This window comes from Equus caballus, chromosome 12 (assembly GCF_041296265.1).
Source record: "Equus caballus isolate H_3958 breed thoroughbred chromosome 12, TB-T2T, whole genome shotgun sequence".
Lineage (NCBI taxonomy): Eukaryota > Metazoa > Chordata > Mammalia > Perissodactyla > Equidae > Equus > Equus caballus.
In genome coordinates this window covers 43,085,271-43,102,376 of record NC_091695.1, presented here as the reverse complement: position 1 = coordinate 43,102,376, position 17,106 = coordinate 43,085,271, and the positions used below count along the sequence as shown (strand labels likewise).

The following is a 17,106-nucleotide window of genomic DNA, read 5'->3' as shown; positions in this document are numbered from 1 at the left end:
AACCCCAGAATCTGTACCATGACCAGGGGGGAAAAAATAAGGAGGGGACTTTATTTAATATTAAAGTTGGGGTGGGGACCGGAAGGGAGGTTGGCTTCACTTGGTGATGGTGTTCCTGCGGAGAGAAGAGGGCCATGAGGCTGGAGAGTGGGCCCAGGCCCTGCGCTCGCCCCTGCCCGCCCCTGCCCGCCTGCGCCACCCACTCACGCGTTCATGCTCTTGCCGCTGCCACTGAGCACGATGTACGGCGTCTTCTGGGCCTTTTGCTTCTCCTGGAGCAAAGCCACCGTGCCCAGGGGCGTGTCGCTGGAGCTCATCTTCTTCAGGAGCTGCAGAGCGGGGTCGGTCAGCACGGCGCAGGAGGGGCCCCAGCACATCAGCCACCCCAGTACGGGCAGAGGCCACCCCCCCATCCCCGCGGGCCACCCACCGCCTCCTCGTCCAGCTTCTTCATCCGCCGCTCCGTTTTCATCTTGCCCGAGCCCTTCCCGTGGAAGCGGTGGGACAGCTGCCGGAAAGCCTGGGGACAAGGGGCAGGAAGCCTGTTGGAGCCACTTGTGTCCCCAGGGTGGGGATTCAGTGCTGGCCTGGGGGGTGTGTAGGAAGGGGATGGGAGAAGGGCACCGACCCTGGCGCCCCCCCAGGGGCTCCCAGCAGAGTGGGGGAGATGGATGAGCTGCCATGGGGGTGCTGGGACCTGCGCTGAGACCTGCCGTGCGGAGGCCATGCCAGAACACTTGGGCTGGGGCTGCAGGGAGGAGGGCAGCAAACCCGGGGACGGTGGGGAAGGGCGCAGGTGGGGCGGGGCTGGGAGGGAGAGAGGGGGCGGGAGAGGCGCCGAGGGCCGCCAGGTGGAGCTGGGGCGTCTCAGAGCTCAGGAGTCAGCCCAGGGTCTGGACACTGCCCGCCAGATGGCGGCCCTCAGGCCAGGTCAAGCCACCGAGGGGGAAGGCAGGCAAAGGAGCCAGGGTGCCTGTCGGGGCCTCCCGCCAGGCCTGCAAGGGGGACTGCAGTGCCCACCAGAGACGGAAACCAAGCACAGAGGTTCTGACACTCCGCCAGGCCCCCAGCCAGCGGTCGGCGAGCCCAGACCCCGGGGCACCGCTCTGCCTCGGCAGCCGCCTCAGAGCCTCACCTCCTTGGGGGTGAGCTTCCGGCCCGTCTCGTCCACGTACTCGATCTTAACGTCGGGCTTGTAGCCGTCCTTCTCCTTGAAGTCCTGGGTGAAGCCACGGTACTCCTCCCGCCGGCTGTACTTGTCATCAATGGCCCTGGCCCGAGACAGGGGGTTCAGTGCCAGCTGCTGCCCACCCGGCCTGGCTCCCCAGCTGTCCCGAGCTGCCGCCGGCCCCGGCCCCCCGCCCGCCCTGCCATCCTCACATCTTGTCCTCGATGCAGTACACGGCGGACGGCAGCGACTTGTTGGGCGCCTTCACGCGCGCCACCTTCTGCACCGTCGTCTCCAGCAGCCCTGGGGAGAGGGGGCGGTCAGACTCCAGGCTGCCCACCCCCTCAGAGAGGGGCAGCCCCCGGGCAGGCCTGACGCCCCAGCGGGCCCCTCAGAGCCAGGCCGCAAGAGTAAAGGCCTTGGGGCCCATTTTGTAGACAGACACTGAAAACAAACAGTCAAAAAGAGAGACTCAGAAATCAGGCCCCTGTCAGCACATACGTTTGGTGACGGATAAAAATGAGACTCCTGGGGTGAGCACGATGAAGCGCATTCAGAAACTGACAAACAATAACGTACACCCGAAATTACATAACGTTATAAACTGTTATGATCTCAATAAAATTACTTGGGGAAAAAAAGAAATCAGGCCCCTGTCAAGGGCCACTGGCCAAGCAAATGGCAGAGTGGAGCCCAATACCAGGGTCTCTCTGTGCCACAGCCAGGACTGCTCCAACTCCGCCCCTCCTCCCCAGAGGAGATGCCGAGCCTTGAAGGATGAAGGGTGCTCTGTAGGAGCTATGTGGGCAAAGCCATCAAAAACAGGGCACACAGAGCAGAAAGGCCAGCCGCTCCTTGACTGCTCTCGAAGCAGGGTGCAGCAGGGGCGGCTCACAGGTCCTGGAGGAGTGGCTCACGGCACCAGGAATGAGAGAGTGGCAGCAAAGGGGACCAGAGGAAGCCATGCCAGCACCTGCCTCACCTGCCATCGCCCACCAGCCCTTCCCACCACAGCCCCCGGGCCCCACCGGGCTCACGGCCGCCCAAGCCCCTCACCTTTGTTCTGACACAGCAGCAGGGCGGCTGCCAGCCCTCTGTTCACAATGGGCTCCTCGTCCAGGATTGTGGTGGAGGAGGCCGAGAACTGGGGGGCAGCACACGGGGAGGGAGGTGATGAGTGGCCCCCCGGGCTTACCCACCAGTCAGCACCCACCACACAAGACTGTGTCCACCCCGTGCACAGGCCTGGGCAACCAGCTGCCACCTCTAATCTCCACGACAACCCTGAGGCTGACAGAGCCCATGAACGGCAGAGGGGACCGGGGCTCTGGGACACTGAGGAGCCACAGCTAGCCCCACCCCAGCGGACTGTGTGCCCTCTGCGCTCGCTCTGCCCGCCCACAGCCCCGCGCCCCTCACATCCTGCTGCTGCTTCTCCTCATCCAGGTTGACTGTGCTCCAGCCAATGTTCTCCTCCCCGTCCGACTCAGAGCCGCCGTTGGCCGAGCGCTCCTCATCCCGTTCAAAGTCCTGGGGGACAGAAGACCAGAGTCGGCCCGGGTGGCCTGGCCCACAGCCCGCCCGCTCCATCCGAGCACTGAGGCTGGTCCCTGAGGACCAGGGGCTGACATCACCACCCACAAGGGCCCCCAGCCAGGAGCAGAGCAGGCCGGGGGGCGGGGTGGGGAGGGGCAGCTGTCTGGGGACCCACCATGAGCTCCTCCTGCTCCTCCCGGTTGCCGGCCAGCCCGTAGGTGGGGATCTCCCCGAGAGTGCGGCAGAACTCCGACGTGGCGTTGAACACGATGGCCCCCTTCCGCTCCGGATCCTCATCCTCCTCCCAGCCCCGCTGGCGCGACTCCAGCTTCTTCACAATCTCCACCACCTGGGGGAGGGAGTGGCTGTGGGCAAACCCAGACATTTCTGGGGTGGTGCCATTGAGACCAGGAACCCAAGATCCTCCCTGGTGGCAGTAAGACAAGCCCTTCCCCCTGCCCACAGTGGACCTCAGACTGGTCTCCACTTCCTCCCTGACCCCTAGTCCGCTCTCCACTCTACACATGCACCAGTTTCACTCTGTCACTCCTCTGCCCCCAAAGCCGTCAATGGCTCCCTACTGCCCTTTGAATATCCAAAATTTTACCCAGCCCTTCAGGACCAGGCCTGTACCGACCCTTCTCCAAAGCCCCTCAACTTGCCACCTCAGCCTCACATGCCCTCCTCAGGACCTGGAACACGCCAGGCCTCCCTTGCCACTCCTCTGCCACCCGCTCTTCCCCCAACAAACTCCTGTTTCAGGACTCGGTGTAAACACTGCTTGTTCCAGAACCCGTTCCCTGAGGCCCCAGATGTGATGCCCCGTGGACCTTCCACATGCTTCCAGCACGGAATCCACCCCCACCCCCACCCTCTGCCTTCCCTCCTGTCACAGCAGAAGCCCGGCCCTGCTCCTACCTCAGGCCACCCTCCACCTGACACGGCTCTGAGGCCCCTCAAAACCCTGTTCCTGACATTGTCCCCCTGACTGCACCCACTGTCGCCTCTATTGCGTCATTCCCATCAGCACACAAGAACTACCTAGGACCTCCCTTTTCAAAAATCCTCCTTCAACCCCAGCAGCCCCACTACTCTTCCCCCTAACAGCAAACTCCTCAGAGAAGTTTCTAGTCAGCATGTCCATTTCTGTACCCCCTTTCCTTCCATTTTATTACATTTATCTTTTAATGAATGTCATCATAAACCTAAAAGGGTTCTGACACATGCATTATGTTTTTTAAAAATAATAATAATCAAACGTCCCTATACCCATCACCCAGCAGAGAAACAACATCATTAACGCCCTGTTTCCTCCCCCATATTTGTGGTCACGATTCACCAGCTCGTCTTTATAGCTTTACCACATAAGGACCTACCCACAAACACTATGCTATTTCACTGTGCATTTTTTAAACATCATGTAATTTGAATCATACTGTATGATTTTTCTGTGATTTGCTGTTTAAAAATATATATATATTTTTGGGGCCAGAATAGCGGTTAAGTTCGTGCCCTCCACTTCAGCAGCCCAGGTTCACAGGTTTGGATCCCAGGCATGGATGTTCGCTAGTCGGCAGCCAAGCTGTGGCGGTGACCCACATACAAAGTAGGGAAGACTGGCACAGATATTAGCTCGGGGCTAATCTTCCTCAAGCAAAAAAAAATATACATACGTCTATTTTTTCAAGATTAATCTTGACATGAGTGGCTACAGTTGATAGCTTTTCACTACAGAATCATACTCCACAATATGAATGTACCTCAGTCTAGGCGTCTGGTGCACCAAGGACAGACTTTTTCTGTTGTCGCAGATAAGGCAGCTACAAGCAATCTGATGCCTAGTTCCTGGTGCAATGTGGGCAAGTGTTTCTCCGGGAACACACTGTGGAGTGGGGACCGTGGGGCCACAGGGCACTCATACTTCACTCTTTGAGAATATGTCAATGTCCTCCCAATCTGCTTAGACTCACACGCCCATGAAAAGGGTGTGTAAGATTCCGGCTGCTCCCCATCCTCACTGACACTTGACAGTGTCAGACTTTGACATTTTTGCCAAATGGTGTGGGTGTGACACGGCCCATCATTGTTTAGCTCACCTTCCCTTGATCACTAATGAAGCCGAACCTCATTGGTTATTTTATTGGCTACTTATCCTTCCACTTCTGTGCAGTGCCTCCTAGGGTCTTTTGCCTATGTCTGTTTTAAGTCAACTTTTGTTCTTTATATATTCTTGACACCAACCTAGTGATGGTTACATGTACGGGCAAATATCTTCTCTTTCTGGCCTGTCCTTTTTATATTCTTCATGCTATCTTTTTGAAAAAAACTTTAGTTCCTAATTTCTAAGTAGTTAAATGTTAGTTTTTTCCTTCATGCTTTTTTACATTTATATCTTCAGAAATCTTTCTCTGCCACAAAGTCATACGCATAATTTCCTTGATTTTGTTCTGAAATGTTTTTTACTTTGAGTCTTTATCGGTAAGTGAATTTTGTGTGAGGAGTGAGGCACAAACCCAATTTCACCTTTTTTTAAATAGCAAACTGACTGTGTCACTTCGCCCTCTTAGTCCATCCGTATGCCAATCCCACACCGCCTTAATCACTATAACTGTAGAAGGAGCCCTGATATCTTAGAGCAAATCTCACCACCTTATGGTTCAACACTGTCTTGGCTATTGGGGGCCCTTTGATCTTCTATGTAAATTTTAGAATCAGCTTGCGAGGTTCCGCAAAAATACCTATTGGGATTTTTATTGGAATTGCATTTAATCTATAAATTAACTTGAGGAGACCAACATCTTTATAATATTGAGTCCTATCCATGAACATGGTTGTTATGGACTGAACTGTTGTCTTCTCAAAATTCACATGTTGAGGCCCGACCTCTGTGACTGCCTTTGGAGACAAGTCTTTGAAGAGATAATTAAGGTCACATGAGGTCATAAGAGTGGGCCCCAATCCAACAGGTTGGTGTCCTTATGAGGAAGGAGGGAGACACCAGGATGCAGGCACACAGAGAAAAGGCCATGTGAGGACACAGCGACAAGGCCATCATCTTCACACCAAGGAGAGGCCTCGAGAGAAAGCAAACCTGCCAATGCCTCAATCTTGGACTTCCAGCATCCAGAAGTGTGAGAAAGAAGTTTCTGTTGTTTAAACCATGCAGTGGGAGGTACCTGTTATGGCAACCCCAGCCAACTGAAACAGTCTATCAATTTAATTACATCTTCTTAATGTCTTTCAAAAATGGACTGTAATTTTTCCCATACAGACCTGGCACATCATTTATTCCTTTTAATTGTGTTGCTATCCTGATCCTTATCCATATTGCCTTCTACTGCTTAGCCACACCATCTCATTATCTACATTGTTTTCATAAATGGTGTATTTTTTAAAATTACATTTTCTATCTCTTGCTGATACACAGAAAGACAACTGACTTTCATTTATTAATCTTGTATCCAGCCACCTTGCTAAACCAGTGGGATCTGGCCTTCATTGCCCATTGCCCCAAAGAGGTGACTTTAGACAAGGCCGTCAATGACCTCCACGTTGCCCAATCCAAAGGTCAATTGTCAACCTCCTGATACGTCCACGTTCTCCACAGGGTTTGTCACAGTTGCTCATACCCTTCCCCTGAAGGTCCTTTCTTCACGTGGCTTCCAAGACGACACCCTTTCCTCTTTTCCTTCCTCACTCGCTCTCCTTCTCAGGCTCCTCTCTTGGAGCCCTGCACTCTCTTCTTTATCTACACTCGCTCTCTTGGTGACTCCATCTGATCCTTCGGCTTGAACTCCTGTCTACATACTGACTTCCACGTTTGTATCTCCAGTCTCAGCCTCTCCCCTGAAGTTCAAATTCACATGTCCAACTGCCTAGTCAACATCAATCACCTCTAATAAAGAGGTGTCTCAAACTTAACCAAAACCAAACACTTGGTTTTCTTCCCCAAACCTGTTCTTCCCCTAGTCTTTCTCATCTCAGTAAATGGCCCTACCATTGGCGGGCTGTTCACGTCAGAATTCTTGGGAACCATCCTCAACCTCTTATTCACTCGCATCCCTCATGCAGTCCATCAGCAAACACTGCTGATCCTACCCCTGAAATACATTCCCAAGACAACCACTTCTTCCTGTCCCCACGGCCGCCACCCTAGCAGACCTCACCTCTTGGCCGGATGACTGCATCCGCCTTCTAACTCCTCTCTTCCTCCCACCAGGAATCTGTTTGTCCTCTTTACAAGCAGCCAGAATGATCTTTGAAAACAAAGAACTCAGATCAAAGTCCTCTAATGGCTGCATCTTCACTGCAACAGTCAGGCTCTGCCTGATGTGGCCTCTGACGCTGTCCTGCGTGTCCTTGCCTATCACTCCTCCCCCTGCCCTCTCTGCGCTGGCCTCAGTGAAGTGCCTGAGCAAGCTCAGTCGCTCCTGCCTCAGGGGCCTGGGTACCAGGTGCTCTCTCACCTCCTCACCTCACCCCCTTTCACTAAGAATTTCAGCACCAGCTTCCTGTCTTCCTCTGCATTTCTATTCTCGTCTTTACTCTTTGTGACCTCCGCATCCAAAACGATGCCTCCAGTAACTGCCCCAGAGGTTCCTTGATGTCCTCACCTCTGATGATCATTTTCTCAACCCCTCCTTAGTCACTCCCTCCAGGGGTCCACACTCTCCTGCCTGGATTTATCATCACCAATGACCACATCCCCACCTTCAAAATCTCAACTCCAAGTGTTCTCTCTGTCTGCAACATCCGCCCTTTCCAGCTCACTTCCTCTATAACCCTCAGTCCAGAAATTCTTCAACCTCATCAAGACTCTAGTCCCCATCTTCACATCCATCACTCTCCTCCTGTTCTGTCCCTTATCATCCAGCCTGGATCCTACGGAGCATCAATACAATCCCTCCTTTGCAAATACTTTAACTGCCCTGCCCTCTTTCCCTGGAAAACCCAATCTTGATTAATCCCAGATGTCACCTACTCAGCTGACCATACTGAGCAGATGAATGGGCTAAAGAAATTCATAAAGGTTCTGGTCAGATCCACTTTAAATTCATGAGAGCTTATTGCAAATGAGGAGTCCCAACTAACCTCCCTGAGCAGTCCACGTGGCCCGGCAGACCTCCTCCCCTCCCGTGGGTGCCTCATCTCCACTCTTCAAAACAAAGTCCCACCTCTCCACCCCCACACCTCTGCCACCTCCTCATTGAAGAACAAAGAAGCAATCAGACAGGAGGTCCCTTGACTTCCTCCACCCAGTTACCTGCATCTGCTGTCTCCTCCCTCGCCTTCCCTCCTGAAATGAATGACACGACCTGGCTTCTCTCAAAGGCCACCCCTCCCTTGTACTCTATGTCCCATCCCTGCCTTGCCTCTTAAGGATTTGCTCCTGAAAATATCTCCTCCTTTCTGCTCTTCCATCATGAATACCTTTCCTGGATCGGCATCAAACATACTCTAGAATCTCTATCACTTACAAAAACTCCTTTGAGGGTGTGAGATGCCTGCAGAAGTACTTAGAGGTGAAAAGTCACAATGTCTGCAACTTACTTCCAGTGGATGAAAAAAACAAAGAGGAAGAGAAGACAAAAAGCACTGTGACAAAAGGTTTATAATTACTGGATCTGACAGGAGGCATAAAAGCATTCATTGGAATATTCTCCCAACTTTTCTGCATGTAAATGATGTGGGATATGGCTCAGATATGTTTAAAAACCTTCCTGGGGCTGGCCTGGTGGTGTAGTGGTTAAGTTTGCAGGCTCTGCTTCAGGAGCCTGGAGTTCATGGGTTTGGATCCTGGGCGCAGACCTGCACACTACTTATCAAGCTATGCTGTGGCAGTGTCCCACATACAAAACAGAGGAAGACTGACACAGACGTTAGCTCAGCGACAATCTTCCCCACCAAAAAAAACACAACAAACGAGAAAACTTCTTTGGTGATACTAATGCACGGCCAGGCTGAGAACCACTGGGCTACATAACCTCTACAACCCTCTCAGCCATAAACTCCATGATTCTTGGATGTAGTTTTTAAATATTAATGCTATTAATCATTAAGTATAAGAAAGGAAAACTTCCTTCAACTCACACCCCCTTCAGCTATTGCCCCATTTCTCTGATCCTCTTTATAGAGCACGTGTGTGCAAATCATGGCCCACCACCTGTTCTTGGAAATAAAGTTTTACTGGAACACAGCCATGCCCGTTCACTTACGCGTTGTCTGTGACGGCTTTCAGTACACTGGCAGAGCACCTGAGTAGTTGTGACTTGGACCACAAACCCTTAAACCTCGAATATTTACTATCTGGGCCCTTTAACAAAAAGTTTGCACACTCCTGCTCTGAGGAATTGTCCCAAGCTGCTGCCCGCACTTCCTCAACTCCCATCTCTTCAATCGTCTTGAAGCCCCTGGAACTGCCTCCACTGTGCCAAATTTGACCTGCCTCTCAGTAGTGTCAGAAGACCCCGACTCCCCTTCTTGAAGCCATTCTTGGCTTCAGAGATGCCTCACTCCTGTGGCTTTCCTCCTACCTCAGGGGCGGGCTGCTGCTTCTCCGACTCCCCTGCCGGAGCCCCTGCCTCTACTCTGCCCCACATGGTGGGCACCCTGCGGTTCACTGCTCCAGCTCCATTCCCTCCCTAGGTGGGAGGTGCAGGGTTAAAAGCGTGGACTCTGGAGTCAAGCTGTTCGAGTCCCAGCTCTGCCATTTATCAGACATGTAACCTTGGGCAACGTGCCTAATACCTCTGTGCCTCAGTTTCCTCATCTGTAAAATGGAGATAACAGAGCCTTCCTCATAGGTGTTGCTGGGAGGATTAAGTGAATCAACACACAAAGCACGTCAGCAGCGCCGGGCACACCTGAGTGCCCCACGTGGGTCAGCGACAACCCCACTGACCTCTCCACTGCAGCTCACACCACCATGCCCTCACTCCGCTCCAGCCTACCCAGTCCTCAAGCATTCTAAGGTCATTTCCCCAAAGGACATCTGCTGTCCCCACAGCCGCCACTCTACTCAGTCCGTCCGCCCTACCCCCAGATCTCTGCAAGGCTGGTTCCTTTGTTATTTAAGTCTCAACACGAAAGTCACCCCTTGAAAGGTCAGCCCTGAACACCCAGTCTGGGACACAACCCTCCACTTACTCTCTCGTCATCCTGGTCTGTCTGCCCAGCTCTAATCACCATCCAAAATTACCCTGTTTGCTCACGTGTTCACAGTTCACTGCTGTTCCCCACCCCTCCTCCAGAAAGGCAGCTCCACAAGCACAGGGCCGCTTGGCTGACCTATTCACAGTGACCCCCCAGCCCTAGGATAATGCCCTATTCACAGGAAGCAGGTGACAGACATACACAGAAAGGAAAAAGGGAGAGAGCCAGCTTACATGAAAACACTGCAGAAATCTAGAAATCTACTAAGAACATGGTATCAAGCAAAAGAGAAAATCCAAATCGGAACGCAGGTGCTGCATCCAATGGCACACTGACACACGTGCTCATAAGGACAGGTCCCCACAGACACCCCTGTCACCGAAGGCCCCAGCCCTGCGGAGGCCAGCGCCCACCTGCGCCCAGCCTCCAGAGCGCTCACCTTCTCCCCGCTGTCTCGCAGCTGCTGTAGCTGCTGCAGCTGCCGCAGCCGGCGCCCCTTCTCTAGCTGCTTCTGCAGCTCCAGCTCCGCCTCATCCTCCTCCAGCACCTCTGGGGACCCAGATCGCGGTGCTCCGGCCTCCTCTGTGGGAAACACACAGGATGCCTGCTCAGGTCATCTCCTTGGACCCTGGGCACTTTCCCTGCCTTTTCTGCCCACCCCCAGGGGCCGGGCCCCTCACCCTCATCACTGATGTCCATGTTCTCCACTCGGGTGTCATCTGACTGCGGGGGCTGAGGCACAGGCTCCTTCTCCTCCTCCTCCGGGGCCTCCTCGTCTGCCTCGGGCACTCGGCGCCGACCCCGGCCCCGCAGTCTGCAGGAAGAGGCCTCGCCAGTGAGCATCGGCCGCTCGGCCAGCCCAGCCCCCACATCCCACGTGTGCCCAAGCCCACCTGGAACCGAAGTCCCCATCTTGACTCTGGTCCCCAAGAGGCAGCAAGTCGTCAGCCCGCACAACCACCTCCTTCTCCTTCTTGCGGATCTTCTTCACCCTCCGCTTGGTCTTTCTAAAGGTCACCTGAAGGCAGGAGAGGAGAGAAGGGATCAGGAGGGCAGGAGGGGAAGGGCAGCCACAAGCCCATGAGAATGAACGACTCTCTAGCGTTATTCTGTGCCAGCCACTGTCCTGAGCACGTCACATACACGAACAAGACGTGAGGCACATCGACTGTCATCCCACCTGTGAGATGAGGAAAACTGAGGCACAGAGAGGTTAAGTACCTTGTCCAAGGTCACTCAGCTCCTAAGTGGGAGAGCGGGGATTGTGAATCTTGGTCGCCTGGCTCCAGAGTCCTGCTCTTAGCCACTTAGCCTACCAATCCACTGAGCCAGCTGTCTACCTCTGCGTTGACACAGTCATCTCAAATACAAGATCCACATCGAGCTATAAAATGACCACTCACCCACATTACTGCTAATCCTCGTAACAGCCCTCAAGAGGCTGCCATCCCCATTTCAGATGGGGTGCCTCAGGCTCATAGTTGAATGACTCACCCAAGGTACAAGCTGGCTACGTGGCAGAGGCATTTTCAGGACCATCTGGCTCACAGTCCCTGTTCTGTCTACACCCACTGCCTCCCCATAGCACCTCCCAGGATTGCCGTTTACTGCTCATCAACACGGGCCAAGCACCACAGGAACACTCAAATTCTCTCCATAGCTCATTCCGACAGTACGAGACCCGAGGGGAAGGACTCAGTACCCCAGATACAAGCACAGGTGGAGGCCAGGGGGCTCACCATCTCCTCGGGCGTGAGGTACTCGGAGGCAAGTCGGGGTCCCACCGTGCTCAGGGACTGGGCCTGCAGCCGCAGCTTGGCCCGGATCTCCTCCAGCTCCCGTTCCCGGAGGCCATCGGCCGTGCCACCCTGGTCCAGACGGAAGGACTGTGGCCGCTCGCCCTCGAGCTCCTCGTCGTACTTGGACAATATAGAGCGGGGTTTTTGCTACAAGGCAAAAAGTACAGATTGGGACCCAGCCTGGCTCCTGCAAAGCCAGAGCCAGCATCTCGTGAGCGCCCCGCTGCTGCCCGCCTGCCTGTGCCAAGTCGTCCACGCTCTCGTCCTCTGCGTAGGGCAGGTAGTCGGGCTTCTTCTTCCGCAGCTCCACGTTTTTCTCTGCCCGCTCCTTATCCACCAGGTTCACATTCACCAGCACATCCTCCTCCTCCTGCAGCACGCCTGCGGACAGGGCAGGGGCGGCGGCCATTCGCGCTTGCCCTCAACTCAGCAGGGCCGTGGCCCCAACGAGAGCACCCCAGCTCCACTCACCTTTGTCCTTGAGGGTGAGGATCAAAGTCTCTCCTTCTCGGAAGGAATCGATGGCGTGCTCCACGGTGAGGCCCTGCAGGTCCCGGGCGCTGTACAGGTCCTAGAAGGGAGGGGAAGGTCTAGCTGAGTCCAGAGCCCCCACCCCCCAGCACGGACGACAGCAGTGCCCCGCCAGCTGCCACAGCAGCCTCACCTGTCGCCTCTGCCCGAACTCCTCCTCCACCAGAGTGCTCACGCCGAACTCTTGGTCCATCTCCTCCAGCAGCTTGGCCTAGAGGATGGGCACGGGGGCGGTGACCTATGACCTCAGGCCATTCAGGATCACCAGAAGACACGCAGACCTTTACCAAGCAGGAGTGCAAAAAGAGCAGGCTTTGCAGGCAAGCCACTGAGAGTCCACAGCAGACGCCGCCGACCACAGACCTCCTGCCTCTGCACCCAGCCTCACCTCCCAAGGGCCAGTCTCCTGCCTCAGCAGCCGCTCAGACCACCCGAGGCACAGAGCAACCACCCCAGCCACCCAGGTCCTCACTCTCTTCTCTGCCAAGTCCTTCTCCTTCTGAAGCTGCCGGCTCCTCTCAATCCAGGCTGCAGTGTCATCCAGCCAGGGGTCATCCTCGCCCAGTGTCTTTATCTTCCTGAAGAGGGGAGAAAGTGACCCTCTGGGAGCCCAGCTTCTGCTCCCTCACCGTAACTCAAGAGCTCCCTGGTGGCCTCCTCAGGCCCTTCCCCTGCCCGCCCTGGCTGGGACCCCCTCACCCCAGCTTTTGGTTCAGGAGGCGCTTTTCTTTGGCAGCCGCCAGCTTCTCTCGTAGCTCCTCTCGCTGTCGCAAAGCCATAGGGTTGATGACCTCGGCTGCCACGGGCTCCTCCTTGGTGCCCGCCTCTGGAAGGGGGGCCCAGACGTGAGGCTATGCCTGCCCATGGCTGGTGGGGAGAGGAGGGAGGCACTCACCCTGCCCCCTTCCAGCTCAGGGGGCCAGAAGGGGCCAGGAGATGGGGGAGGAACCCTGCACCTCCCTACTCCCACTTCATCCCCACACGGTGACTCCTGTGTCACCCCACACGGCATGACAAGACCCTCCATATCTTCCAAAGCCCCTCATATCATGTGTAAGATGTGTAAAAGAAATCCTCAGCTACACAGCCCAGATCAGTTTACAGCAACTGCACACATCCCTTAGTCCACCTAATGCTGCCTCACAGCCAGAGTGAGGATGCTGCGTCAACTATTCAAACTCACAGGATAAGCTGAGCCCCAGATCCCCATTACAACAGCAAAGAGGGGCCTCACGCCTGTCAGCAAGTACACACGCACACCCCCATGACCACTAACTGGGGCTGAACCTGTACTCTAACCCCACTTTCTTCAAAGATCCCTTCAGATGGCCTTTTTCTGCCCCTGCCAATGCCCTCCCTTACTCCCATCCTCAGCCCCACACTCACCCTTCTTGACGGCATTGACCTCCAACGGTTTCAACCCCAACTTGGCCCGGAGTTTACTGAAGACAAGAGTACAAGTCTTAGAAGCTTTCAAAGAAATGGGGGCACCCAACGCATTTCTGGACAGACAGGGTGAAAACAGGATGGAAGTAGGTGGTCCTAAGGGTCCCACACACAGGGCCTGACCTAGGCAGCCTAGGGCCAGCGGCCTCCAAATCAGGGAACATGGGCACTAGGCCTGGCCTGCCCCTAACCAGTAGAATGCCATCATTCCTCTTGGGATTAGTGTCCTCTTCCATAACTCAAATGGTCAGCTAAGATGATTTCTATGGCACTTCCAATTCCAACCAGAACGATTAGTGTGTGACAGCTTCCCCGAGCAGGTGCCCCTGGAGCCACTTGTCTCGGAAAAAAAGAGCAGAAACATACAGGAGACAGTGCTTACTTGGTCTCCTCGATGCTGAGAGACGAGGCATCTCCTGAGCTAGTTTTGGAGCTGGCAGCTGGAACGACAAGAAGCACGGCTCAGGAGCTGAACACAGGGCCCAGAAGCCACATCCTCGGCTCCAGCTGCAGGGCCAAAGCTGAGGGCCCCTCACCAGCACGTGAGCCTTGTTGAGACTCCAGAAAACAGCAGCCTTTTTCCACCCCAGGAAGTCCTTCCGGCTCCCAGTTTCTGAGAACCCTGCCTTTTCTACACACCTTCCTTTGCTGACCCAAAACATCCAACTTTCTGCATCTCTCACTTTGCCACCTCTCCACTTTCGTATATTCTGTGTCCACCCTGCACTGTCCTCCCTGGCCTCACTCTGGCTGACAAACCCTATCCAAACGCAAAGATTGAATGCCCCCTCCTTCATAAGGTCCTGCTGAACTACTGATCAGAATGAACTGCTCTCCCCTGAACTCCACAGCATGATCAGTGGCTTATGGGCCTGTTTCTCTCCACGGCGCAGGGACCAGGCTGGTAGCATGACTGTGTCCTCCGTGCAATTCACACAGTCAAGAAACACTTGCTGGTGCCTGCTCTGTGCTGGATGTTGGGGACACAGAGATAAAAAAACACTTTGGAGCTTCTCCACCCAGCTCACAAACAGCAAGAAACTTCACTTAACACCACAGACAGAAGCTAGACACCCACAGAGGAGCTCCCCAACCAACTGCCACCACATGCTCATCCTTCCTGCATCCCCTCCCGACAACCCACCTCCTCCCCTTCTATTCCACCTGGACCCTGGATCCCAAGCCCTCCAGGCTCTCTCCAAAGTCATCACCCTCCTAATTTCTAAATCCAATGGATTCTTTTCACCTCTGGTTTTGCTTCATCTCCTGCGGTGTCTGACACTGCTCATCACTCACTTCTAACAATGCTCCGTTCCCACAGATCTCGTGACACCAGATCCTATGGCTTTCCCACCTTTTTGGTTATCCTACCTCCCTATTTTGTAGTACCTTGCTCCACCTACTGCTAAAACACGGCATTTCACAGGTTCTACTTCTGACCTGGCTTCTCGTTCCTCACTCTCTAAGGCAACTTCATTTGCCGGCTAAATACTTGTGACTCCCAAATTGCTCTATCCAGCCCAAACCCTGGGTTTCTCCATGCACATCAAACACAACACTCTCCAAAACTGAATTCATTACCTTCCCCCAAAAAGTCTGCTTCTCTCCCAAACCCAATTTTAGTAAATGACACCACCACCCACTTAGTTGCTCACGCCAAAATGCAAGGAGCTATCCTCGACTCCTTCTCCTTGCCACCCTCATCCAAGTATGTTAATTCCTCCTCCAAAACACATCTTCAATCTGTCTGCGTCTCTCCCTCCCACTGCAGCTGCCTTGGTGCAGGCCACCATCAGCCCTCACCCGGCCTCCAGTCTTGTCTACCCTTGATCCAGATCTCAATGCAGTGATCTTTGAAAAATATGATTAACTCACTCTTCAACTCAAATCCATGGCTCTCTACTACCCTCGGGACAAAGTTCAAATTTCTGAACAGGGCCTCCAGGGCCCTTCGTGTTCCGACCCCAGCCGATGTTACAGCCTCCTGTCTCTATTGTGAACTCTACACGATTTGCCCAATACCAGGTTTTCTCTTGCCTATGCACAGGCTGGTACCACTTCATTCATTCAATCAACACATTTATTGAGGGCCTGTGATGTGCCAACTGAGGAAAACAGAAAATCTCTGTCCCCACAAAGCTTAGTAGAGGAAGACAATCTTTAATCCCAAACAACCATAAGAAGACCCTTCAATAAGCGCTGACGAAGAGAGCCTGGGGTGGCTGGGCCAGCCCACCCGCGCCCCCCGCCCCCGCGCAGGCCCCGCCCCTCACCGGCCTCGTAGCCGTCATCGCGCTTCTCCCGCTTCACGCGCCTCTCGGAAGGCTCGGCCTGGCTGCGCTCCCGCCCGTGCGCGCCGCTGCGGGCCTCGGCTTCGGCCCCGCGCCGCCCGCCCCCGCGCTCGCCCCCACGCTCCCGGCTCCGCTTCCGTCGCTCGCCGCCGCTGCTGCCGCCGCCGCCGCCGCCGCTCCGGTGCTTGTGTTTTTTGTGCTCCCGGTGCCGCGGCGGCTGCTCGGTGGCGCCCCCGGTGCTGGCCGCCGCCGTCGTCCCGGTCGCCTCCTTCTCCCCGCGGTGCTTCTTTGACGACCCCATGGTGGTACGTCCGCCCCGAGCCCGGCCGCCGCCGAGCCCCGACGACGCAAAATGGGAACACTTCCGGGTCGCCCGGCAGCCGCTGTCGTGTTGCCGGAAACCAAGAGCGGCTGCTTCCGTTGTTCGCCTTGGGGTCCGCCCCAAAGGCTCATGGGATGGCCGGGATCGGAACCTACTGCGCATTCGCGGCTGGCTTGGGCTAGGGGGCGGTCCTAGAGCTAGTGGTCTGACGGCGCATGCGTTCTTAAAGGTTCGCGGACGCGGTCTGGGGGAGACTGGATCCCAAACATGTAAGGACCTGGAGGTCGTCTCAGCCAGCGTCCCCGGAACTGGAAGCCCTTCCCTGGCCTCCCTCAGAGACTTTCCGTGGACAGAGTCTGCCGCTCCAGGAGGCGTCCTCCTAGTGGATTCCCTGGGGTCGTGGCTCCATCCTGTGTTGGACGACGTAGCCTGTTCTCCTGAGACCCGGAGCTCCACAGCCCGGTCTCCGAGCCCCTACAACCAGTATTGTCAGCAAACGCCTGCCTTCCCACGTTCCCTCGACTGGGTCTTACCTGTGCCCTGTGAACTGCTGAGGAGCTGCATATGAGCTTGTGTGTCTGTGAACCCCTTGAAATCGAGTGCAAAATTTGGCACATCTGTGTGTGTGTGTTTGTTTCTTGAGAGGGGCTCTAACTTGAAGTTACTTAACATTAAAAGCCCAGTTCACACAGTGCCTCCTGACACCACCCCCCCCCACAGTTGCTAGATCTGGCGGCCCCTGTGCAGTCCATCTGTTATGGTGTGATGTCTGTGCCCCTTTAAAGGTCTGCCTCCCACCCCCACCAGATTGGAAGTCGTCAAAGGCAGAGGCCATTCTGTCCTACTCGTTCTCGAATTTCT

General features: G+C 55.0%; 1 protein-coding gene across 1 annotated transcript; it reads right to left on the bottom strand.

Moving 5' to 3' along the window:
* Positions 1-30: 30 nt before the first annotated feature.
* On the bottom strand, positions 31-16,855 carry SART1 (spliceosome associated factor 1, recruiter of U4/U6.U5 tri-snRNP). Its single transcript, XM_023654474.2, has 20 exons — positions 15,906-16,855; positions 14,015-14,072; positions 13,573-13,628; positions 12,886-13,012; positions 12,659-12,764; positions 12,320-12,397; positions 12,127-12,226; positions 11,894-12,036; positions 11,596-11,802; positions 10,750-10,874; positions 10,537-10,670; positions 10,296-10,438; positions 2,880-3,053; positions 2,588-2,698; positions 2,225-2,312; positions 1,381-1,471; positions 1,136-1,271; positions 431-520; positions 208-329; positions 31-115 (listed from the first exon to the last, which is right to left on the bottom strand). Exons 1-20 carry the CDS (start codon positions 16,405-16,407, stop codon positions 97-99), a joined length of 2,610 nt encoding a protein of 869 aa, XP_023510242.2. The 5' UTR covers positions 16,408-16,855; the 3' UTR covers positions 31-96.
* Positions 16,856-17,106: the final 251 nt, after the last annotated feature.

What these genes read in the sequence shown, in the direction of transcription:
- SART1 (XM_023654474.2), bottom strand. Translation starts at nt 16,407, where the DNA reads ATGCGCAGTAGGTTCCGATCCCGGCCATCCCATGAGCCTTTGGGGCGG. An exon ending in GCGTGGACGACTTGGCACAG is followed by an intron (nt 11,803 to 11,893) that starts GCAGGCGGGCAG and finishes TTTGCCTTGTAG; the next exon opens with CAAAAACCCCGCTCTATATT. An exon ending in TACTGCATCGAGGACAAGAT is followed by an intron (nt 1,272 to 1,380) that starts GTGAGGATGGCA and finishes GTCTCGGGCCAG; the next exon opens with GGCCATTGATGACAAGTACA.